Source organism: Crocodylus siamensis, chromosome 15, assembly GCF_052110815.1.
Source record: "Crocodylus siamensis isolate JL-2025a chromosome 15, ASM5211081v1, whole genome shotgun sequence".
NCBI classification, from domain to species: domain Eukaryota; kingdom Metazoa; phylum Chordata; order Crocodylia; family Crocodylidae; genus Crocodylus; species Crocodylus siamensis.
The window spans coordinates 24,424,365-24,451,225 of NC_143409.1; the positions used below are offsets into that span (position 1 = coordinate 24,424,365).

Below are 26,861 nucleotides of genomic sequence, written 5' to 3' on the forward strand. Positions count from 1 at the left end.
AAAGATTTGAAAGTATCTGAAGCCCCAGGCTGAAAAGTTTGGGGTGGAGGATATTTGCTGGTAGCAGGGCCACATATGGTTCTTGAATGATTCAAAGGATTTGGAACTGATCTGGCTGATTTGGCTAATTTAACCTGGGACACAAACTTTTTTCCTTAAAAAATAAATAAATAAAAAGGTTCCCATCAGTATGTCTGCCCCATATGGCTAGATGTTTTACAGCCATGCTAGGTGTTGATTCCATTTAATCAGCTTCATAGTTGGTTTCCATTAGGGAGCAATAAACTTCTAGCAGCAGTTTATTGATGCATAGTGTATTTAATGAGGTTTCCTTGTATGTGGATATAAGACGAGGAGATTTTTTCCCCATGCTGATTGGAGAAAAAACGTATATTTGAGTAAATATCGTAACATTGTCCAAAAATCTTCCTGTTAATCATTAACAAATACTTGTGCTTTGGAAGAGGTAATTTGTTCAGAGAGAGCCCAGTGAAATAGCTAGGGAGATATGAGGTCAAAGAAGGCCTTTCACTTTAAAAAGGGAATGAGTTCAAATCTTGAAGACCTGACTCTCTATGAAAGGGTAGAGTTCAAATCTTTAGAATGAAGAAGTTCCATTTGTTTTATGAAAGTCAAAAACCTAATTTTTCACAGAACTGTGAAATTTCTAGAGGTGAGCCCTCACTATTGATTTGAATAGTATCTCTACTATTCAATATTTGAATTCTAGTGTTGAAAGTCCACACTGAAGGAAGGTGATTTAATTAATAAAGCTTTTGTCAGGTCCTGGTGCCACCACAAGGTCACTGGTGGCACCAGAGGTTTGAGAGCTGGAGAGCTTTGGGGGATGTGTTGATTTATACTTGTTAGTATCTTCTGGTGATTTCAGTGTGGCTCCACATTCACAGTGGGCAGAGCAGAACTTGTAAGAATCTGGTTTCAAAATACCAGTTATTATAACTGTGACTATGGGTGAATTATTAAGGTTTGGGGACCATACATTCTCATTGTAAAATGAAAGTCACGTGCAAAATGGTTGTGACATATTGGATCACTGATATTAAACTTGCTGATGTGATGAGTTGGTGGAAAAACAATAGGATTTGATAGTAAGCAGTTCTATTGTGCACAAACTGGTGCTTATCTATAACTTCCACCTTAAATCCCAGAGACAGCACTATTCCAGTTGGCCGGAGATGGCATTTTTTAGCCCAAATCAGACAAAGCCAGTAAACATAGAAACTGTTGTTCTTTTAATTCCCCATAATTTGAGGAATACATACTTCTGTAACAGAAGAATTCAGAATGGTATCTAAAGCCTTTTGTCGCTATTTTACTGGCTAAGCAAAGCAGAGGCATTGCTGTTAACATGGTGCTATCAATTTTAGATGAAGCATGTATTGCATAAACGGCAGGACATTGCTAATTTAGGACTAAATAATGGGTGTGTGGGTTACACACAGTCTGACAAGAAAATATAGGACTAATTCTGAAATGCTCCTCCTAGGAAGCTTGTAGTAGGCAGAATTAGGGCTCCAGTCATTCTGCCTGTCAGCCAGAAAAACTGGAGTGAATATGTCATCATTTTAGCTACCCTCCTCCCTGGTGAAGATTGACAATGTGCTGACCATTACTGTGGGTTAAGCATTAATAATCTGGCTGTAGTTTGTTCCAGGCTTGTTAGTATTCTGTTGTGGGTTTTTGTTTCTGTCTTGAAGGAGAGATGATACTGAACCAAATTACAAAATGATGAGATTGCAGTTGTTATCCTACTGACTTTTTCACTTTTAATCTAATTACACCATATATGAATGCTTCTTTCAAATGTCACCTGCATTTCCTGAATATCTGAATTAGCAAACATTTAATTCTTCATCCTTTATCATTTGAAATATAGAGAATTAGTCATATTTACAGCAAATGACGCACTTCCAAATTTAGGGGGTATGAAGTTTCTTACCTGTCTTTTAGATTATACTCATATGAGATCTAGCACTTACATCATGAAAAATAATTAAAACACCAAGTTCTGCGTAAAGTAAATGTTGACTTAAAATAGGAATATTTAACAGATCTCCCTAGACATCATATATGTACTATGTTCTTCTGACGGATTAAGGACAATTTTACAATTTTTGCAAAGAAAAAAAACATAGAGAACTACTGGACTACTTAAATCTCGGTACATAGAAGTGTCACTAATCTAGTCAAAATGCTCTGCAAGAGAGAGGAAATTTCCCTACCTGGAAATATGTATCTATCATTAAGTTTCCAAAAGCATGTAAGTATAGTGTATACTACTACTACTACCACCAGATCCACCAATTATGTAATTATAGTGCGTAGAAGCTGCAGTCAGATTTTTGGCTTAATTATGCAAGTCTTGTCCGTAGGTGGAAGCATATATATGTTGTGCAAGAAAGTTTACAATCTTGATTTATGACAAAATTAATAAAGGAAAAAAACAAGGAATTATGAAAGACGGGATCATATAAAAGTGAAACAAGCAAGATTTTCAAACTTCTAATGTTCAAAATATATATATAATATGACAGTTTTTGCAAGTTGATGTTTCAGTCTAATGTATTGCAGTTGTGCTTTTTCCTCTAAAGACTAAGAAGTATAAATGTTCATTTCCAAAAGGGCAAAGATGACCATTTTCCAAAGAAATTGTAACATTTATTGTTTTTATATGTAAAATCTCTTTCTGCAGTACTTTAAAGTGGTTTGTTTGCCATATTCTAACACCAAGATAATTTTGAGGGTTTTTAAATAACACTGTACTAAATTATTTTGTCTCGTCTTGCTGACAGCATGATGCTTTCTTCATGGTCTGTCTTTCTCTGAAGCAAAAAAAAAAGGTCATATAGAGAAGACTCTTAGAAATGTGTTAATTGGTTTATATTACCCTTTGGACAATTACACAGCTTTACATCTATAAGTAATTCATCTTACTCTAATACAAATACCTCTGTAACAAATCCAGAGGTAAACTTGTCTACTTTACTAATTGTCAAGAGTTTGAGGAAGAATAGTGCAGCTTTCAGTCCTCTTAAAATTCCTTATCATTTATTTTCTTTTACCTCCTTCCAGTTTTAAATATTTTATTTTAAATTAGATGTACTGTGTCATGGTACATTCTTGAAATGTACAAGTGTCATGAAAGTGGCAGAAGCCATTCAAGTGTGATAGTTGGGGGAAGATCTGCTTTGAAGAGGCAGTTAGATAACACTTTCACTAAGGTACTCAAGGACAAGAACATGTGAAGGGAAAAACAACAAAGCTGGAAGACATAATCATACCAAAGGCAAAAGAATAAAAATAAAAAGTTATATGAGTCCCAAATCATCCCAGATGTAATGGAGAGAATAAATGACAGTTAATGACAAGATGCTTTGAAAAGTTACCTAAACAACAAGAGAGCAATTAACATTTCCTGTTTTTAATAATCTTGTTTGCATATGCAAATATTTCTATATAGTCCTAGCTGTCCTGTTTAGATACAAAGAAGATCTCTCTTAAAGTTCTCTTGCACTTCATATAATTGCTGTTCACAAAAGGCCCAGTTGAGCTGAAAATACCTTCCACAGCTGGCTGACCTATTCAGAGGTAAAGGTTGGCCTAGCACAAAAGCTGAAGAAGGAAAACAAAAAAGGACAGAGCAAAACATAGCTACTTTGTCACATTCTGCATGCCAGGCCTCTGGTGCTGTTATTTCCATTCTTCATACTGAAGTCTTTTTTCCCAGATCCTAGCTTCATTAGTCTCTTCAAAACTGTTAAGGTCTCATAAAAATAAAAAAGCTTAGACTTGTATGTAGTATTTTTCCTCTTCAATCTCTGGAATTCTTTCTCACTTTTGGTCACTCTTTCATGGTTTATCTATATATCAGAACTGTGCTGGGTCTTTTCAGCTTGCTAACATTCACTTAGTTCAGGGACACCCCTTCTTGCAGTATGGTACATTTGAGATTCCTAGCCTATACTCTATGCAATCAGCGACTGTGTTTCTCTACTATTTAATAAATGGGACAATGTGATGTACTTAATGACTATTACAGGAGTGGAGATAGCATGTTACCCTTCGTGGTCATAACCAGCTGTTCTTGCTGAAAATCCCAGATGGGACATCAGGCTTTTATAGGCCAAAGTAGCTGTGTAGATAATTTTAAGTGTGTCATACCAAAAATTATTAATATATTATTTACCCACTTTACCCAAGCAACTGAGAAACTAGCCAATTATATAAATACCAAAGAAACAGAATATAAAGTACCTACATATAGTTACTTCCTAACAAGACATTTGTTAATGCAAATCTGTCATGGAAAATTAACTTCAAAGCTAGTTTCTTATTCAAATATCAATATCTTCAAGTCACGTTTGGTTACCTAATGCCAAAAACAAATTTCTCTAGTACTGTAGAGAACCAGGATAGCTGTCGGAGAACACGCTAATTTTTTTATGGATGATGAATCATCAACAATGTGATTAACTAGAACATGTGTTACTATTGATGAAGTATGTTACTTCTGAGATTAGAGATGGAGTTTCCAATGCCAGAAAAATTATCTTGCTTGGAAACTATAAGAACCAGACAAGGAAGATAAATAGAGAATAGCCCTTCCTCCATTATCATGTTTGGTCACTTTTACAAGTATATCTGTCAAATGTATCAATAAGTAGTAAAATACACTGTATTCTAAAATTCCAAAGAATATATTTACACATTTTCAGATTATTGGTTTAATTATGTGCTCAGATGATCATACACGCCACACAACTATAATTACTTATTTGGACAAGTAGAGATGTTGTTTGTTTGTTTCAGTAACAGATAAAAGTAGGTCACATCCCTTAAAATGGGTTTGCAACCTGTGCCTGTGGGCTAGATCCAGCCTGAAGAGCTGTGTCATCCAGCCTGCAGGACTCCTTCTGGGTCCTAAAATGTGGTGGTCCAGGAGCAGTGACAGCATTAATTGCTGCTTCACTTCTGCCAAATTTCCAGACCCATGGGGAACATGGCCCTGAGTGCTAGAACAGGCACATGGGAACCAATCTAGTGATGTGGGGTAGAGCTGAGGTGTGCAGGACCCTGTCCAGGCCACAGACTGACCCTGCACCAATCATCTGTTCCATGGGACTGAAATGCTTAGATCACTGCCTTAAAACAACATTAATTAACCAGTTATATCATCTAGCACATAAAATGATGATCTAAGCAGAGGATTAACCACACAGTCCATTGCAAGTGGCTAATTATTAATGCATGAGCAATAGAAACTTCCTGCAAGACTTTGTCCATTGAACTAAATAATATGCCTCACAGCTTAAAGGCAAAATACATAAGAAAAGCTTGGTGGTATTCCAGGCTCGCTAAGTCTGCCTATACACATGCTCATTTACATTCTAATTAGAATGTTCCAGTGTTGCCTCTCCATTATGTGTATTAAGCCCTCATGCATTTTAAAATGGTCACGGAAGCACTTTATCTAAACCTCGCCGAATGGGGTTTAAAGCATCTCACAGCCATTTTTAAGCACATGGGGGTTTAATACACATGATGGCAAGCCATCTTAATTAGAGTGGATCTGCAGGAACCACTCTAATTAAAATGTACTACCCACCCCCGAGCATGTGTATAGACAGCCTAAATGCCCAGAGCTCAAGAACCTTTATGAATCTTTCTCTTTAAAAAGCAGTATTTTGAAAAGCTTTAATGACATCTATTTTTTTTTATTCTTGGTATTCATCTATAGCTCAATCCTGCAAAATGCCAAGGGCCCCTTATAAGATACTGAGTATCCTTAAACATAGAAGGATTGGAGAGTGCTCAGTACATCATAGAATTCTACAGGCTGAATTTTCTGATTCTGCTTGTATATTCTTAGAAAATCTTAAAGAAAACAGCCTGACTTTTACCTTCATCTCTGAACCGTGCCTGAAGAATATTAGTTCTAAATATCGAATGCCTTGAAATCAGACTTAGTCTTCAACACCATAAATGTTCCACTTATTTTTACTTCCCTTAATTTTGATGTAAAGTGAAAAGGAGAAATCATTCTTTGAAATAAATAATGAGAAAAAAAGTGTACACTGGAAAGAAACCATTAATAATCAGAGCTTCCAAAAAGCATATGTATTTATATGCATATAAATTTTGAGGACACTGAATTTTCATTTTCTCATTGTTTGTCATTATACAAACAAACAAACAAAAAGATTATAGGTAAAATAAGACTTTCTTTCCTAAATAAAATTCTATAGTTATTCAGATTGGAATGTTGCAGTAGTTATAATTGAACATTTTGTTTTCAGGCCCTGTTCTAAACCCTGTGAAAATCTAGGGAAAAATTATCAGTGGCATCATTAGGTTTTGGGATTTGACCCATAGACTTCTAGATTTGGGATATCTTCACTGAAGTCATTTTAATTATGCAGAATTACAGGGCTGAAATGATTGCATAGTCTAGCCTTTAGCATGTTATCTAAGATCTCATTAACTAGCCTCTGATTTGTACAGAATCATATTCAACATGTTTAGTTGAGGAGGAAGGGAAGTGTAACAGGAAATCCTTGCCTTCTTACTGGGGGAGGGCTACAGAGCCAGCAGATCTGGTGAGGGGCCTTTCAGAGAAGGGTTTTTGTCAGCCAAAAGGCAAAGGCAGCTGGCAGGGCTGTGACTAAGGCCCCTGTGCTCAGGCCAGCTAATAAGCCAGGCTGGCCAGAAGGGGCAGGCCCCAGGGAATAAATAGGCTTTCCCCCTATTGGAGTTGAGCCCAGACCATGAAGAGGGCAGAATGATCCCTGACAGAGGGATGAGAGGGACTGAATTAACACTCTGAGCCCCAAATGGGGAATGAGTTTACTTATTGTTTCGCACTGCTGTTTTGTAATGGACAAGTGGTGGAGCGGTCATGGCTGTAGGGGGGGAGTGAGGAGCCCATGGAGGGTGCCAAAGTGTACATGAGTGCTTGTGCCTGCTAGGGCCAGGGGAGCACTTCCCAGCAGAGCCTGAGGGGCACAAGGGGTTCGGACTCTTATCAAGGCCTGAACTCAAGATGCAAACGGGTGGAAGCCAGAGAGATAAGGAGCCTAGAAAGGTGATAGAGACACCCTGAAGCCAGGATGGCCAAGGACCAAAGACCAGGAGGGGCAGAAACAAGGCAAGGGGCCCAGAGCCCAACAGGGGCAAAGATCAGGGCTGAGGCCCAGTAGCTAGGTCTGATACAGTGGGACTAGGCTAAGGGGCCTAGCTAGAGAACAGCGGCAGAGGCTGGGAGGGTGTGAAGGCCTGAAGAAACCTGACAACATAGTGGGGGTGAGTTGACCTAGGGGGATTTACACAGTGACATCTGCAAGCATGGGCATGGCTGTAGGGGTGGAAGGAGGCCACAGCTAGTCCTTAAGGCAACTCGTTCCCTAGGGGCATGGACAGGGCCAATAGGACCCCACTAAATAGGTGCAAGATTGAGAGCCATGGACTTGAGGAGGGGCCAGTGGGATTTAAACAAACAAAGATAAAAGAGGGCTCACTCTGAGACCCTTGGGCAGTCTCTCTCTCTGTAATCAGATTATTCCACCAAGGCCCAGCAGGCAGGAGGAAAGGGGGCAGGGTAGCCTCAGGGAACAGAGCAGGGCAAGAACCATGTGGCCACAAGGGACCCTCACAGCTGCCTCTGGAGTCTGGTTCTGTCACAGGAAAAGTGTCTTTTTTTTTCTTTTTGGGATTTTTCACCGTGTATGTTTGTACCTGATGATAAACATATAGCTATCTGACTTCTTAGCTGTAATATCTGACAGCTTTGAGTGCTTCATCTGAGTAACACAATCTCCAGGATTTAAGTCTTCAGAAGTATTTTCTGACTCATTGCTTCCCAGTATTAACTTTGATGGTTAGTGACTCCATTGACATTAATTGAACTCCCAGCATTGCAGCAGTGGTTTCATTCAGTGGTTTTCATGCTACAACAAATGGTACTTCTTCCTCTGAAGTGTAGTGTATGTGTCCATATTAATTTTCCTTTTGAGGATTTGTCCTAGGATATCTATAGCTATTCAGCTACCCTCTAAATATTTATGTACATTCTTCTATTTCTTTTTGTAATTTATAGAAGCTAAATGATATCACTACTCACATAGCAGTCTTGCTTTTGTGCTGAATCTAGTGGAGACAGGACTTTGGCATAGAAGGCCTAGTAGTTCTCACAAAGTATGAAAAACACGAGGACTGGGACCACAATATTTCCCTGCTATAGAAGGCTCTGCCATCCTTCAGAATTAGCAGCAACAGTGACAGCTGCAAGTCCTACCAGATGAAGGGGAGTTAGTGGTGTCATCTTGGGATTCCTTGGCCCTACTGCCTTCTGAAGCCAAAATGTTGGAGCACACAACCATGGTTGCTTTCCCTGCTCTCCAAAGTCTCCTTGACTTTTGTGGAGGTAGGAGAGTAACTAGAATGGAGAAAAGATGGAATTAGGTAATGGGTTATGGCAGGGGTGTTCAAACTCATCCAGCCCTGCGGACTAGATCTGGCACAGGTCTCGTCCACAGGCTGGTTTGGCCTTGAATTCTGTCTCCAGAACATGTCCTGGAGCAGCTGGATTGGGTACTACCTGCAACCCAATCCTACTGCAGCCTCTCCAGGGCTCTGCTGCACAGCCCCAGAACTGCCACTACTTGCTAAATGACCTCAGAGCTGCCAGTGGCAGCTGCAGGCTGCTTGGCCTCAGAGCAGCACATGGCCACTCCAGGGCCGTGCTGCATGTGGGGGCCACTCCACTGCCCCAGAATGTGAGCTAGAACAGGTGCTTTGTGTGATATGTAGGGCCATCTGGTACACCCCGCATGCCATGACATGTGAGTCACTCAGAGCTCCCTGATCCACAGATAGTACCAGGGGCCAGAAGCTATGCTTCCATGGGGCAGATTTTTCACACCCTGGGTTATGGGATTAGGACTAAGGAGTGTCAAAGATACTGCCTTTGGTTCAGATCTGACCTGAAGATGTTGGTCATCTAGCTGCAGGGCTTCTCACCATGGCTGCTAACAAAAAAGGAATGAATGCAGTTGCCAGAGCCTCAGGGTTGGTATATCTAGCTCCCAAGGGGTGAATGACACTGCAGAATTTAGTGTTTGCAGTCACCACTGGCAACTAAAACCAGCAGCAGTTGGTGACAGGTAGGGGTTGAGCTGCAATACTGTTAATACCCTGGCTGCTGGCCATGCCAACACAGGGGCTCTGGCAGCTGTAGCAATAGGGATTGAGTAACAGCAGCATTAACTCCTTGACTGCCGGCACTGGCATGGCTGCTCTGACACCTGTAGTGAGAAACCCTGGTGGCTGGATCTGGAGATGGGCCATCCAACCCATAAGAAGCCCCACAGTCTGAAACAGGCCCACCAACTCATTTGCATTTTACACTCCTGGACTAAGTAATGTCTTTTGCAGGACAAATGCATTCTTGGTCAATAGACCTTTCCACTCAGTTGAATCAGACGTTGAATAATGTCTGGGAGATTCATTCGGACATTGACTAATGCCTCCTTTCTTTCTGTGTGCCTGGGCAATCTGAGCACTGTGCAAAACAGATCAAGGGGAAAGAAAATTATTCTCAGTGGTGTTATGATTGTAGTTTGCATAGGGAGGTGTATGTCTTGACAAGGATATTTTTTTGATTGGTAGTAGTGTAATTTTTTTTAGCATAATTTGATTTTAAGTTGAAATAAATTATTAAAACAATCAGCTACACACATAATAAGGAAATCTCTGCCTGGAGCCAGCTCACTGCAGGGGAATAGGCATTTGGACCTGATGTCATGTTTGCTTGTTGCAGGCTTGGCAACCCACAATCAGCCCATAAGGCAGCAGTTCCCATCCTTGGGGTCATGACCACATTTGGGGTTGCAACGATAAAAAATGGGGCCACAAGGACAATCACAGATTTTCTCCTTTAAAGGAGAAAAAAGCAGGATGCAGCAGGTTCCCCTTGTAGTCTGGTAGAGTTCTAGCCTGCAAGGGGCTGCTTGGAGCAGGAGGAGGATGATCAGAAAGGGCACCATGTGCATGTGTGCATGCACTCGTGCACATGGCAGCCAGGCAGCATGAAAGCATGGAGAGCAGCTCCCACAGCTCCCTCCAGGTAAGTCTAAGCGGTGGGGGGGGAGGGGGAGGAGATTTAGGCCCCCATGGTGGGAGAGGGAGGGAGGAAGTGAGGCATAGCTAGGGCTGGGGTTGCTGCCCAGCTAGGCCAGTGCATAGGGCCAGAATGCAGGGCTGGGCTGGGGGAGCAGGATGCCTTGCCATTGTGGCACAGCCAGCGCGGGACTGCCAGCAGTGGCACTAAGATTCCCTGCCCTCCTGCACAGGGTCCCACCTGCTGGGCCATGGAGGCCCCCAGGGAGAGGCAGAGTGGGCAAAAGAGTGGGGAGCCTGCACCCTTCCTCCCTATAGGCTCCACTCTTGTCATGCAGCCTACAGGGGTGGGGTGGGGTGGGACCAGACTGCACTCTCTGATCTGGCTGCAGCAGCAGCCACCTCCCATGGGCAGCAGCTGGGGCTCAGGTGCTGCTGAGGGGGCAGGGGCTGTGGGCCTCCTCTGGTAGAGTCGGGGGGATGGCAGGGGGCTGCGGGTCATGAGTAAGGGGCACCGGTGGGGGGCTGTGGGTGGGGAGTGAAGGGCCATGCTGAGGAAATGGGGTCTTAAATGGGGTCAAGATGAGGGAAAGATTGGGAAGCACTGCTACAGGGCAACACCTAACTTGAGCAGCAGGAATTCTAAGTTGACTTGGCAACCAGTCATTAGACCCTGAGGAGGAACCTCTGTGAGTGGTCAGGGAGCCACCTGACTAGAAAGGGTCTGGGCTTGAGACATATAAGCCCAGGGCCTGAGCTCATCAGGCAGGCCAGCCTAGAAGCTGCTGGACAAAGAGCTCCTGGCCAGAGAGATGGCTGGGGAATGCCAAGCTGACTTCAGAGCTGCTCTCTGACCTCCCAGGTGAATACTGATGCCTTACAAGAGGACCACAACCCCGGGTAAGGGGAAGTCTGGCAGCAAGACAGCTAGCTATTGCTGTCATTAGCTATACTTAGAGCAGGTTACAGTTTTGTTACAGTTTATAACTGCTGGGGGCAGACTCAAAGTATAGCCAGAGGGCGCAGTGCCTGGTGCAGGGCAGTGATGGGGACCAGAGGGGCCCAGTGCCTGAGGGTCTAAGCCAGGACTTGATAGGGCAAGACTGGGGCTGGAACCCAGAACTGGGTCCAGAACAGTGGATCCTGAGCTAAGTGACCCAGTGAGAGGAATGGGCCAACCCCTACAAGGAAGTGACCAGACTGATTGATACTATGTGTGAGACATGGGTATGATATAAGGGGAAGATAGAGCCACATAATTAGCCCTTAAGACAATGACCATGGACACCTGTGGTCATAAAAACAAAATCAGGCTTAGGAAACCCTGGGGCAGCCTCCTTTTTCCTTAAGACCATAACATCAAGCATGGCAGGCAAGTGAAGGGGAAAGCACCAAAGAAAAGCAGACTGGGTAAGAGCTGATTGGCCACCAGGGGGCATCACAGCCACCCCATGGGACAAGTGCTTGCTATACCTTCCTCTGGCACTGTATAGCTGTAGCTTTCAGTAGCTCACACTGCCTAGCCTGGGAGCACCTGCCCCTGGCATTCCTGGGCCTTCCAGGTCTCTGTCATGGTGGAGGGAGGCATGGTAAGCCGAGCCTGGGAGAGGATGCTGCTTCTCCCACTGGATCCCAGTGGTACCAGGAGGACCGCAAATTGGGTGTATTATCTCCATGAACTAGGCCAACAATGGCTGAATAGGTGATACTTAATATGATCTGGAGATAGTGCTGCTGCAAAATGTCACAACTTTGCCATGATTTGCAATGCATGTACTTTGCATGTGTTTTATTGCTTGAATGCACAGATGTTCACATTTTAAGTCCAGTTAACACATTCTAAGTGTAAAATGTAATATAACCCTTATTCCTTTGGGTGAAATGGTCAACCTTACCAAAAAAAGATTACTTCCATACCACAGATTGGTACATGTAATTCTCTTCTGCTTGTTCGTAAGAAACAATGATGGTTGCAAACCTAGTAATCTTGTCATACAAAGTTAGTGCCTCGCTGTAGTCTAAGCTTCCAAACACTGCAAAGTAATTTGCTATTCTTAGAAATACCACAGAATTCATTTGTCATTCATGTGCATGTGTGTATTCTTTAGAGCTTCCTTTTATCTCAGCACTGGTTACAAATCTGTTTTGTTACACAGAAATCTTGATTGCATCTACATTTGCATTAGTGGAGGAAATTCAGATTGAATACAAAATATCTGCTTCTGCTTAGATAGAAAAAGATGAACTTGGCTATTGATGCTACCAAAGGTTCAAAATGTTGAAAATTCAACAGAATCTCAAAACTGCAAAATTATTGATCAAAACTTGGACAAACCTCTCTAATAAAAAACAATTTTCCATTATCTTTTACTGTTCTTTCCCATCTCTCCACTTTAATTCAGTAGAGTTTAGTCCTACTTATACTCTTTTCAAATCCCGGTGTTAAGCACTCTGTGTATGATGAAAATAGAGTGAGAGTGTTGTAGTCACGATGGCTCAGGAAGCATAGGAGAGGCAAGGGTTTTTGTGGTATCTTTTTATTGGACCTTTTCAGGTTTGGGGCACTTTGGACATTGACAGATGTTAAAAAAACAAACAAAAGTATTTATCGGAAGAAGCAGTGCATTAATTTGACCCAACTCTGCAGCATCTGTATAGATCAAGTGCTTTCAGCTTTTTATCTAAACCTGATTCAATTAGCTGTTAGATAAGTACACCAAAAAAGCCCCACTAAAGTGCCCAATCTATACATATGTTGGGAAAGCTAGGTGCAGCTCACACAACACCTCTTCTGGGCATGCACTGGGCTCGGCACAGGAGCGTACCAAGTTTAAAGTAAAGCACTGTTTGTTTGTTTTTCGAAGGGTGGGGGTCCACAATTGCAAGCATCTTTATGCCTGAAAGCTTGTCCGGCATCTCTCTCAATTATACAGTTGGTCCAGTAAAATATATCATAAGAAGCCCTTGCTTATGATGAAAATGAAACAATGAAATAAATATCATCCATTTATTGAGGCTGTCTCTTCCAGCAGCTTTTGAATAATTGGATGGATGGAACAGAAACTAATGCTATCCCACATGAGAGATGGAGGGTTTTTTCAGCAAAACACATCACCTTTCAATCAAATAAAAATAGAAATTCTCAAAGACCATTGGTCTTTGGTAGGGGTGCACCGATATATCAGTTGGCTATCAAATCAACATAATAAAAGGAGAAACGACGTTATTGGCTATCAGCCTTTTTTGTTGTTGTAGTCCATAATTATAGCCTCATGGCTGGAGCATCCTGGTGAGTGTAATCTGGTCCCTGCACTCCACTGTCAACCAGAGGCTGCAACAGGCTACAGATCCTGATGAGCAGCAGGAGAGAGAGGGGGCACCAGGAAGCAGTCACAGGACACTGCACTCAGCCTTGTTGCCATAACAACAGCACACGTGCAGTAGGGGCTGGGGCTGCCGTGGAGATGTTGGGCTGCGTGCAGGTGGGGTAAAGCACTGTGCAAGGGCCATTCCACTCTGCTGGGTACTGGGCGCTTTGCAAAAGCGCTTCTCCCAGGCAGCCAAGGGAGCTCAGTGCACAGGTCCCACAGTGCTGAGGCAGCGGCGTGCGCTGGGGCTCCAAACGTGCCTAAGACTACTGTCTACAAAAGGGTCCATGCCGCCTCCCTGGGATGGCAGCACAGGCTGCACAGGGAGTGGGGCAGTGGGTAGGAGCCATGGCAAAGGGGGCAACATGCATGGGACTGCCTTCCTCATCAAGGGCAGGAGCAGGCAGGAGGCTGTGTGTGTTATAGAAGCAAAACAAACAAAAAAAGGTTTACGTATGTCAGTAGTTTAATATTCCTTGCACTATTACTAAATATTGGTTCAGCATCAGCCAATGGTTGGTTAATCATTAGCTATCAGTATTAGTCAAGAAAATCTTTATTGGTGCACCTCTAGTCTTTGGTCTACAGTCTTCACGTTTAGAGAAACTAATAGTCAATAATGTTTAGGAGTGAAATCCAGACCTTATTGAAACAAATGGGATTTCGGTCATTGACATCAATGGAGCTTAATTTTCACACAATGATTTTTTTGTATATCTAAATAAAGTTGGGCCTGCCAGTGTCTAGCCCATGGAAGTGACAGGGACAAAGATGGCCTTCTGCCCCTTTACATGTTCTCTTAGCCTAAGGGAGAGGCTGGGGCAGTGCTGAGCAGAGAGTATCATATAGTACTAGAAACAAACTGCCTTTGTGCAAAATACTGTTGCTCTCAGTTTATGTTCCAGCTTCTTTGGGTATCTCATAGTATCTCTGGATTAGGTTGGTCGAGGTATATGCTCTTCTCATGGGTTAAATAGTGTCTAGAATCCCACAAAAGAACAGTCTCAAGAAAAAGGTACTTTTATGCTGACCCTTGTTCTGCTTTTTTCTGACTTAAGGAGCTTAGGATAGAATCAGTTATAGAATCAGTGTGAATTTTTTATTTGTATTCTTTATTCATCAGCTTTGGGATCTATGTTTGAAGTAACTATTCATAATGTATATGTGTATGGATATATTTCAGGTATATACTGATGTGTGTGTGTGTGTGAGCAGATTAAATTTTCACTTGAACTCAAACTGGGCAAAGGAAAACTATAAATACTATGTGGCCAATACTTTTATCAATAATAAAAAGTAACTTTTTATTATTGATATATTTACTGCACCAGAAATTATTTTTTCTTGTGCTATCGCATCAACAGATTTTATTGCATATACTAAGAATGCTTTATATAGTTTCACTGCATTGATTGGAACAATGACCTAATTCGAAATAACTTCTTGTATCTTGACTTGGTGTCTCAAATCTAAAGTGAATAAGAGTAAGCTTCATAAAACCACTATGCTAAGCTGGGTTCTTCTTACACCTGTTATAAAAGTTAGTAAACTGAGGCAAAGAGCAGTTGGGGGGGTTTCTTAATTGCTCTCCATTAATTCAACTATTCATGGAGACAGCCAGTAAGAGCTCTGGAGCACTGACTTTTTCAGCTCTTTTGCTCTGTTCACTAGACATACTACTTCATCTATTATAAAAATAAGAATTTACTCATGTTGTCACTGCATACTGCTAATTTGACTTAATTTCACTCAGACTAGATAATACTGTAAACAGACTGTATCCTTCTTAGAGATGCAAACTCCTAAACTCATACCTTGTTTTTTCTCTTTTCCCCACTTTATTTCTCTTAAGTCCTGGCAAGGGGCTGTATGGAATTGACAGCATGCCAGACCTGCGTAGAAAGAAATCTTTTCCCATTGTTCGCGATGTGGTAAGTAACTTCTGATAGCAATAAATGTATACATTATCTCTAGCTATTTCTTGTAATGACTACTTCACTTATAAATAAATACAATTATTTGTATGGAAAAAAATTATGGGAAAAAAGTCTTCAGATGATAAATCCAGGCCCATCAAAATAAAACAGATGGTGACTCATTACAACCTACTAAATATACATTTCATTTAAAGCCTAGATTTGATTTAAGCTGACATTATTAATAGAATTTTATAATAACTATATGTGGGTGTATTCCATATGTTACAATAAACTATTCAACATGTCATATCAGTTAGTAAACACAGCTGTCCTTCAAGGCTTGTTTGACATTATCATGTAATTGGAAGAGGGAAAACAGGCTTTTAAGAAAAACTCTAAGTTCAACATGACAGATCTAAAGATGTAACCATGCTTTTATTATAATACAAGGGGATCTCTTCTCTTAGTAAATCCTGGTAGGCAATAATATCCTACGCAATGAAATCAATTCCAACAAAGTAGAAGGAATTAGATTCTCTTACTTCTGAGATTTGTGTTGAGTTTCAGGCTAGACAAGAATAACTAGAAAGCTTTCTACTCTGAATAATGTTAACTACCATTCACCTCTCTTATTTTTCTTTCTACCAGTACAAAATTCAGGGAAAAGCTAATTTAGTTTTGGTTGAGTGCTGAGGAACCCAATCAACAACATCTCAAGTTGAAAACTTGAAAAAAGTCAGCTGAAGTAAATTAATCTTATAATAAGTGTCATCAGCTTTCACCAGTTACTGTTCTAGGTTATCTCAGATGGGTTTTTTATGTACCAGAAAATAACTGGACTATCTCAGATACTACAAGGAGAATGTATTACGGTGTTGTGCTTGAAAAAGTTGTTGTTGACTGTTGACTTTTTAATAACAATAACTTTTATTATAAATACTTAACTCAGTTTGTATCAAGCTGGAATGGGATTTTTTTTGTAGGTTATTTATTAGGGCTATGCGAAGCTTCGGCCTGATTTGGTGGCTGAATCTCCGAATAAGAATCAAATCAGAGGGCCCTTTAACCTCTTCAAATCAAATCAAAACCCTCTGAATCAATTTGGAGAGATTCGGACACAGACACAGTTTTAAATGTTCTTTCTACATACCTCTAGGTAGCAAGCAGCTTGTGAATGGTGTGATGCTGGGGCGCATGGAGTTTCCTACAGAAGTGTAGGGGGCTCCCGAGGGCACGCAGCAGTAAACCCGGAAGTGGACCACAAGCACAGGGGGGCCTCCTGCACCCCCCATGGCTCAATGACTGGTGCCTTCTGGGTCTGGGGGCATTCACCTGGGGTCCCCCTGCGGCTGACTGCCGAGCCAGGGGTCGCAGGAGGGCAGGGCCCCTGCACGTTCCCCAGCAGACCCAAAAGTGGACCAGAAGTGCTTCTAGTCCACTTCCGGGCTTGCCGCCAAGCATGTGGAGGATCCCCCTGTGCTCCTGTGGGACGCCCATGCGCCCCAGCATTCACAAGCTGTGCTGGTACCTTCAAGGTATGTAGAAAAAACATTTAAAGCTGCATTTATATCCAAATTGCTGATTCTCCAACTCAGCATCAGATTTTCAGATTCAGATTTGGCTGAATCAAATCAGGGACAGTTATCCGAATCAACAAATTGAATCACTCTCCCTGATTTGGGCCAAATCCAAATCGAATAGGGCCTGCATTGCACTCCCTTAATATTTATATGTCTTCATAAACAGCTCATACTACAATCAACAATGACTATTTTGGGGTTCAGTTCTTACTCAGAAAACTCCCCCTGAAGACCATAAGGAATTTTCATAAAATAATGTTTACAGGATTGAGAGTCAGATCCTAATTGGTGTAAATTAGTTTATTTCCATTAAGTGTAGTGGAGTTACATTGATCTCCATGAGGATCTGTCCCTGAATCTGGAAAATGAGGTAGATCCATTATAGAGTTTTGAAACCTGAAATGTAGATCTGGAGTTAAATTATTATTGATTACATTTCTCCCCTCCCCCAACCTGACTTATACCAGTCATAGCTGTACTTCTGAAGAACTTGTAAAATCTGATACATTGTTAATGTATCAATGAATATTTTTTCAGTCTTTTAGTAGATAAATAAAATGCAAATATTCCAAGTACTTGTCTAAACTTACAGATTTTCATTTTGATTTATATTGGAGACCCAAATTGCATATGCAAGTATAAAATTCACATTTTACTTGTAGACTTTGTAAATACTTTAAAATAAAAAATGTGTTGAAATTAACAGGGAAAAAGTCAAATTATCTGGGACTAATCTTTTTCCTATCTCTGCCAAACATAATTTATACATTTCTTTGTAATTCATTGAATATCATATTTACTTACATACCATATGCACATCCCCCAAAATTCAGCCTTCCAAAATCCAGGTGTGTCATAAGTGGGGAAATAAGTTGAGTCTAAAAAAGGTTGAAAACCACTGTTTTAAATAGTCAGGTATGCAATTATAGGCCTAAAGCATAAATGAGTAGCAAACCTTTTTATAGGATAGAAGATCTAGGTTGATGCATGACCATGCAGGGGACACATAGGGAAGTGCAAGGAACAAATATAAGGTAGAGAGAGCAGTCTGCAGGATTCTGAGCACACAAAACCTACTAAAAACTTTAGGAAAACTGTAGGAGATGAAGGGTGCCTAGTACATTGCAGACGAGACCTCGTGCCTTGGATCAAGTCCTAAGTAAGTGTGCTATTCAAAAAATTAACAGGCCTGTGAAGATAACTAAGCTGAATAAAAACTTATTTCTAGTTTATTGTCAAAAAACAACTTGATTGATTTTTTCTTCCTCTAATGAACATGATGATGTAACTGACAGACCCTTTAAACATTATATAATTGAAAACTATAACTGCCAGCACAAATAATATTATCCCTTTATTTTCTAACAATGTAGTGGTTATAGTGATATCAATATATTGGTTATATTGATATCAGCCTTTTTCATACTACTGTGAATAACTATACATAAGTGTCACTTATTTTCAGGAAAAACTGAGTGATGAAATCTCAGATGAGGAAGGAAAGAAGTCCAAAAAGCAGCTTTATACGTGTCAATATGTTTATCTCTGTAACCGCTTCAGAAATGTGGAAATAAATACTGTTAGAAATGCTCACTGCTTAGCTGCTTTGAAACTGATCAATGTAGATATCATTTTACATATTCTATATGTAAATCTGCCTAATTATTAATCCACTCTATAATTTCTTTCATATTGCCGATGGATTTGCAGGCTATGGTAAGTATTCTTATATTGATGAATGTTCTGAATGTCACAATTAATCTTAAGGATTTCAAAATTGTCATATTTCATGCTAACCTTTTGTTGCAAGTTAGAAATATTTTGTAAGTTAAAATATTAATCCTAAATTAGGTTGTGGTTTATGAAAGTGGCCATCTTCCAAGTACTGAAGTTAAAATGACTAGTAATGAGGTATCACCTTTTTTAGATGGTAATATTACATTACAGGCAACCCCTGCTTAATGCTCTTATTTGGTTCCTGAAAAACTGAGTGTTAAGTGACATGAGCATTAAGTGAAACTGAAAGTATTTGACAACCCAAGATGGTGACCGCAATTGTTTTTAATGACCCTAGCTGGCAACAATGAGCGTATAATGAAATTTGCTCAGTGCTAAGTGAAATCAGGTATGAATTTCAAATGAGCATTATAGCAAAATAGCGCTAAATGAAGCAGCATTAAGCAGGGGTTACCTGTACAAATCAACAGGTTGAAAACAATAAGCTGACAATTTAAGGCCCAAACCTTCCTGTCCTCCTTGTGTGGCATTGAAGAGCTTCAGCAGCTATTCTGAGCCTCAGAACCTCAGAAGTTAATCAAAGCTAAGAGTGCTTTCATGGCTCCATTTTAATTGGCTTTGAGTTATTTGGATAATCATGAATGAAATCAGTTTCATGAAACAAATCTATCAGCTATTCTGAATAGCTATGTTTATTCCACATCTGTATCTTCAGGGCTTTCCTCATGGAAATCCCCTATCTCTGCAACTGCTTTCCTCCCCTCCCTTCCACACATTGTTGTTATCATCATCATCATTCAGCATGTATATAGTTCAGCAAAACAGTTAATAACTGGCATCTCCCACACACCCCCCTTCTACCTCTACACTTTGAAAAAACCAATGTTGGCTTCAAAATAAGACCTTTTCTTTGAGACTCTGTAGTGCCACCAAGCTTTCAATTAAACTTAACATTGCCAGGGCGTGACCTTGATATCAGAAATGTGATTTTTACACCATTTAACTTTTCTGCCTTTGCAGAAAATGTTCTGAGTTACAGCTCGAAGCTGCACTTCTGTCTGCACCCTAATATGTCCAAGAGACAAGCTTTTGAAAAACTCACAGATTGTATGTGTTTCGTAGAGAATTACCAGAGCTTTGCAGTTACATTCACAAAGATAGTGTCTGTGCTGGTCATACTATAGCTTAGCACAGTACATGAATTTTGCCTGCCACTGTAGCAGTAGTCTGGGCACTAGAACAAAAAGCAAGAAGTCTTTGTTCTGGCAGTTCCTAACTTCTGTGTGTTTCACTCTTCAACTTTAACTTATATTTTTGTGTGCATCTTATTGTATTCTAAATAGTTTTTAGAAGTACAGAAGAAACTGACACTATATATACATATGGAGTTGTATAAAATTCCTATCTGTATTTGTCATCTTATTACTCTATAAACAGTCACAAAGCAAATAAGTAAATACAATAATTATTATTCAGGGCCTTCAATCACTTACACGTATTGTCCCCTTGTGGTCACTAAGGTAACATACCCTTTCATTGTTATCATTGAACTGGAAAAACGTAACTGCTATAAACTGTTGAAACCTGAGGGCCACATTTCATTTAGAGTTAGAGGATCCTTTGTCTAATGAAAGAAAAGGACTATGGCTTAAATATGAGGCAGGAACTGAAAGTATTAACAGAATTATTTCTCTGGGATTTTGCTGCCATTTTAAACTTTCTAACCTAAGATGAGGTTTTATAGATGATGATAGTTTTATCCTTTATTTTTAAGGTGTTACCCTTAATTTCTTTCACATAGTGTTGAAATCTTGTAGTGGAACAAAAAGTCAATTAGTGCCTAGACAGAGTATTCTTCTGTTTCTGTCCACTTCTGAGGCTATGTGTAGGTATTATATGGCCCTCCACCCTCTTCCCCCTCCCCCTCCCTCAACAGCAGACTGCCTGAGTGCCTTCCAATTATTTTTTTTTTAAAGTAAAAATAATGGGCTTACTCAAGGTCTGTCTTCACTGTCTGTAGCAGTTTACTGGAATGGTGTTGCTTGCTTGTTTTTGTGTGCGAGTCATTTGTGATATTTGTATATGAAAAATTAAGATGAAATTAGCACTGAGCATTTTGTATTTAGCTAGGATAGAGGAATTCTTATCTCTTGCAGGAGAGAGTACTAGAGCCTAAATCCAGATGCAATTAAAGTTCTCTTTGCTGTCACCAAAAACCTTTCCTATGGTCAGCATTCATATAGTTACAATGCAATGCAGCTATTGTAGGAAGCTATGGGCACAGAAAAAGAAGCTGGGCCAGTCCCATGCAAGCCCTTAAATAACAGGAGAGACACCTTGAGTTGACCTCTGTATTATGGAGTCCATGCACAGAAGCCAGTGACCAATAACTTTGGTTGCTAAGAAGACATGCTTTTCTGGGGGGTTTTTTGGCAGCTGGAGCTTTTCTATAGAGTATTGCAACTCTTATTTCTGATCAAAGCAATGTATGTTGTAAATCCAGAAGTGGCCAGGTGAGTAAAATCTGACCAATACAGACAGAAGCAAGCATGTTCACCATTATATTTATTTCTGTGAACAGTAGCAATGAAGAAGTTCAAAGGACACTAATATTACTGATGACTTAACAGTGAAGATTCTATCCCAAAATAAGAATAAAGGTTCCTTAAAATATTCCCACTTTCCTACCATCATCATTTAGCCTAGGTTTAGCTTTTTTTGGCTTCTGTTCATGCAAGTGCTATTTTCATTCATGTGTTAAAAATTTGGGAGAAAGTGCTGGTTATATTTTATTTAAAAGCGACTGAAGATTGCAAATCCTATAAGTATATACAGAGTATCGACTTTCTTCCTGGTTTTGGTTTTACAATGACTCCTTTCACATCTATATAATCCCTTGGTTAAGCAGTGATGTAGCATGAGCATGGGATCAGAGTGAAGGGTAAATCTTTTTACTTGTTTATAAAAGAAACAATTGATTTGTGTGTATTAGTGGAACATTCCTGCTGAAGTGATGAATCAGCTGAAACAATAATCCACTGCCACCATTTTTCATATGTGTTTTTTTTCTCTGCAACCAGAAAAGCATTTATAGCAGCAAAAAAAAAAAAGCAATTCCCATATGATAGATATTTTTAGGATATGACAGCATTTAACAAAACTATATTGATGGGATGACCATTATGTAAAAAGCTAAGGATCTAAATCTATATTCTGTGATATCCCAGGGTGAAATTACTTGAAGAATTAGTTGCAAGCACAGAATAGGGGCAATATTGGTGAAAATTTTTTGTGTCTCTCATTTCCATTCCATTGCTGACTTACCTTAATACTCAAGATGACCTTAGATGCTGAAAAGGGTCATGGTCTGTTGCCTGTGCTGTAAAAACAGATGGAAAGAGAGAATAAACATTATTACAATGGTCCCCAGCAGTGACACTGTAGCTAGGATGAGTTGCAATTTTTTTTCTAAGCCCAGTTTCAGGGTTTAATATTGTAGTCCTGTCAAATATTTCAACATCAGACATCAACTATTTTTTTTAATACAAAAGTCATAGGAACGGATGAGTAGTTTCAGACAACAGGCTCTCTCTCTTTTCAGGTATTTTTTCTGAGTTATACAGCACAAATATATTTTTCTAAAATTCAGATCTCTACATTACATAAACTACATTTAGTTGTTCAAAGAGAAGTTATTTTTAAACTATATAGCTATAAAATGCTGATAACTGTCCTAAGGAATACCTGCGTCTGTCAGCGTTCTCCCCCCCTCCGCGTATATCAATGCCATGTGAGAAACCTTTGAATTACATAATAAAATATAGTAATATGTGCTGAGCAGCTATACATGTTTGCTGCCTTTAAATTAATTAAAAAGTCAAAAGTCTTTCTTTCTTTCTCAAATACGCGCTCTGATGTCATGACCGGTCTGGGTGACCAGGCTGGTTTGGTGTCGAACTGCGACTTCCAGCTCATGCCACATCCTGGGCCCTAACCAGGCTGCTTTTTTGCTCTCTTTTGTGTGGAAGTTGAAGGTTTTGTTACGTGTATGATGGAATGGAGCAGGGTCTGAATTGTTTATGACTGTGTGGCCGCCACGCCGACCGCATAATTAGCATGTAAGACACGACGTGAAATGCAGTGAAGGTGTCTGTCACGGTGTGATGTGTTGGTTGGTTTGGTTTGGTTTGGTAGTAAGTTGTTTGTGTTTTCGCTTTGTAAGCGGCCACCATTGTTGTATACTTGAACCCCTGAATAAAGTAATTAAAAAGTCTTTCTTTCTTCTGTTTTAAAAATAGTGTAGTCATGCTGATTTTCTATATGGCTACATAATTCTCTGGTATGGTAGAGAGCCGTACTTCTTCTTTTAATGAATTTCCTAAAAGCTCTTCTGTTCCATGAATCATTCCATTTTTAACACTGCTCTGTGTTTTGTATTGTACGGTATTCTATTGTTATTATCAGATGCGTTTATTTAGGTGAGCTCTTCACAGCAGGGATGATTTCCTTGCTGTAGTTCTTCTCCACTGCAGTACAGTACATTCCGACAGTGCTATGTAAATAGAAATAATCCTTGTTATGACTTTACTCATTGAAATCTCTCTAAACTTGTTCTACTTTGCTAGTTTCCTACAAATCCTCTTGGAATGGGAAAAACTACATGTTCTTCAATTATACATCCAAACATGACAAATACTTAACAAAGAATGGTCCATTTTTCTATGTCCTATCAGGATGTAGGATTTCATAGGATGATCGAGACCGTCATCCTAGGCAGATTTTTGAGCAGGGGATGATGGGTAAGCTGCACAATTCCAGGAGTGGGCCTGGGAGGCTTTGTGTCTCAAAGCTCCCTTCTGAATTAGAATTCCCTGCTTGTTTCCCTTTTGCTCTAGGGGACTCTTAATTGTATATGTTACATATATATTTACTAGTAGCAAATAACAACAGGCCCCTAAGCCAGTTTAACTCCGTTGGTGCATCATCAGTGGGCAACAGAGCTTTCATCAACTCCCTGCTTCCTGTGCTCACAGCTGAAGTGTTCTCCCTTCATTGATGCATTGTCCAACCTCTAATCTAATATGTAAGTAATTTCATAGCTGTAAAGCTAAAAGCAGCACATCATTTTATAGACATATTAGTGGTCATACATGAAACAGTAATTAAACGTAAGCAACTAAACAACCGGCCACTCTCAGGACTGAGAAAAAAATCCTGAAGCATCACTATGAGCAATTGAGTTTGTTGTGCGTCCACTCAGAGTCATAGCCAGTTCTGGCTTCTCGTTTTCTTCTCTGATTTGTCAGCCCTGCAATACTCAAATTTGATTAAAAAAATTTTGAAATGCAAATCCTGGATTTTTATTTTAATCTTCTCTGTCAAAAACAGTCTTGTGTTGGCTAGCTAGCCAGCACGTATATATGGCATTTGCCATATTTACAGAAATAAAGGAAAAAGATGGCAACAGACAAGCAAAAAGAGCTGTTTAATTATTAATATCAGACTGAAGAAATGAATGGCAAATTACTGTCATAAGCCAGGTAAATTGCTTAGAATCTAAAAAGAAAAAAAGGTTATCTAGAGCCTATATTAACCATAATAATGGGGTGATTAAATTAAATCAAATATTTTTGTGGCAAGATCTTTTTCTTATACCATAATTAGTTTCATAAGATTAATAATTTTATGTCTCTCTGCAAGTTTAATTATTATCAAGGGAAGGGAAACTTGTTACAAATTGGATGGCCAGATTGACAGGGAGGGTAAATATTTAAAAAGTTGCAATGAGCTGTCTTTAATGTATCTAAATGCCAAAATCCATTTAAATGATGTCAAAGTTCAAAATTAATAACTGGAAAGAAATGTGAATTGTCATTTCTTTCAAAGCTTAATGGCGCAGGTCCTTAGCTGGTGTAAGTAACTGTGGCCTAAAGCAGAAAGGATTGCAACACAATGGTGCTAGTTACAGCCACTAGGAATGAAAGCATTTTTGAAGAAAAATATTACTGAAATTCCTGCTAATTTAATCCTGCAAAGCTGAATAATAAATAGAGACCTGAAACACAGCGATGTAATAAGCAGTCTCATAGCAATCAGAACAATAAATGTAGGTGGCAGTAAGACTTATAATTGATCATTCCTATGCACAAAACCATAAGGGCAGCAATGTATGACAAAGCAAGCACTGGTTAGGGAAGAGCAAAGATAAAGTGGAAGCATTCAGGCATTCCTGGAATGATTTAGTTCAAGTGAGGAGATGTTTCAGCTCAGTTTTAGAGGTAAGAATACTTCCCAGTGATACAGTAACATTATTACTAGGATTTTGTGTAGTGAAATAAATCCTGTGTATTCCTCTGAGGAACCCAACAAAGTGTGTTTCAGCAACAGAACTAGTGTCCTGGAGTAATATTTGGAGGGGCTTGCATGGAACCTATTGTCATCCAGACCTTGTTTCTCTAGGTGCTTTTCCTTCCTCAACTTACAACTGTCAGTTTATTCATAAGAACCTATATTTAAGTGACTCAGAAAGTGGGAACAGAAGACACTGGAGTTTCTTGTATAACAAAAATGTATGTTGTTGTATCTGCTTTTACATGTATCATTTTGGAAGTGGTGAAGGAAACCAAGATGCAGTAGTCCTCAGCTCAATGCTGAATCCAACTCTGTCATGCTAATTCCAAGCAAGTTACCATAAGACAATGGGCTTTGTTACATGGTAATTTTGTGCAGCTCCTGGAACTCTTGACCCCTGGATTGTCCACACATTAACACCTGCAACTGGTTTTAAGCACTCGTTATGTGGCTAAAAGTTACACCACTCCGGGGCAGGATTATCTCTGATCCTTGCTACCCATTTTTGTGTTGCACTAAGGGCCCAGATACTCTAAACTACACCTTAGTATATGAACAACCCACTCACCACGCTCCCCAGGTAGCCCACATTGAGCCCACTAGCCCCTCTTGCCAGCACCCTGGATCCCTGCTCACTGCCTCCGTCCTCCTCCACCCCATCCCCTTACTTGTAGCTCAAGGATTAAACGGCCTGCTGGCTGTTGCCTCCTCCACCACTGCTGCTCTCTGAGTCAGAAAAGGAGCAGCCCAGCAAGAGTGGTGCCAGGGCAGGCAGTTTAACCCTTTCCTGCCTGCTCCCCTGGGACAGACAGCATGGGCAGCCTCAACTAATTAATGTCCGAGGGGTGGGATGAGGCAGGAGGAAAAGGGAAAACCTGAGGGGAACTGGTGGAGCCCTGGTAGGCAGGGGAGAAACCTGGAATTGGGTGCAGGGGAAGGGATTCTTACCTTTCAGTCCTTCAGGCTCCTACTGGCCTCCAAACTCGAGCTCGCGCTAACATTGATCCACATTTGTGCAGCTCCAAAGCCTAACACATAACAAGGCCCAATGAAACATGGGCCTGGTTATACATTAAACTGAGCCACACAAATATTGATAAGCTTAGTGATAGCTTGCGGTCACACCTTCAGTTTGAGCAGTACATCCATAGGGAGTGACCACACCTTAATGGAATAGGAGCTGATTTACGAAGATCAAGAAAGAATCCTGCCCTGGAGTGGCATAATTTTGAGCTGCATAACGATCCACTTAAATGCATTGATGTCCAGAGGTTAAGAGCTCTGGGAGCCACCCACAATTAACATCCAACAAGGCTCGTAGCAACCTTATCCTTCCCTCCGCCCCCCATCATCCCCCAACCTGGATTTCATCCATCTTCAGAACTGCCATATATAACCATTCCTATAGCCTGAGCAACTAGGCAGAGGGATAAGGGAGCCATTCATACCCCTTTTCTTACTGAACATCAGTATAGTTCCCTGTACTTCTGTCTTTGGTCTTGAGTAAATATTGTCAGTTTCTTTGACAAAGACTTATAATATTTTTTCAATAATAACATTTTCTGCAGGTTTTCTTTTTTAAGGTCAGGGAAATTTTTTTCATTCATGCACATTATAGAAATGGTCAGTGGCTTAAAATGATACAGGCTGACAACCTGAATTCTCAGAGTATTTCAAAATGATCTCAAGGTTGCTCCAGGCATATCCTGCTTCGACATTAGGGCAGGATGCTTATCCTTGTACCACATTAATTTGGTTGGCAAAGCAGAAAA

At 40.3% G+C, this 26,861-nt stretch overlaps 1 protein-coding gene across 1 annotated transcript in view; it reads left to right on the forward strand.

The window, feature by feature from the left end:
• Positions 1–26,861, forward strand: part of UNC13C (unc-13 homolog C) — a 524,308-nt gene that overhangs the window by 122,832 nt on the left and 374,615 nt on the right. The window contains exons 4-5 of the mRNA XM_090029216.1: positions 15,355–15,433; positions 18,712–18,717. Coding sequence (XP_089885342.1) covers positions 15,355–15,433; positions 18,712–18,717 — 85 coding nt within the window. The remainder of the gene's footprint in view (positions 1–15,354; positions 15,434–18,711; positions 18,718–26,861) is intronic.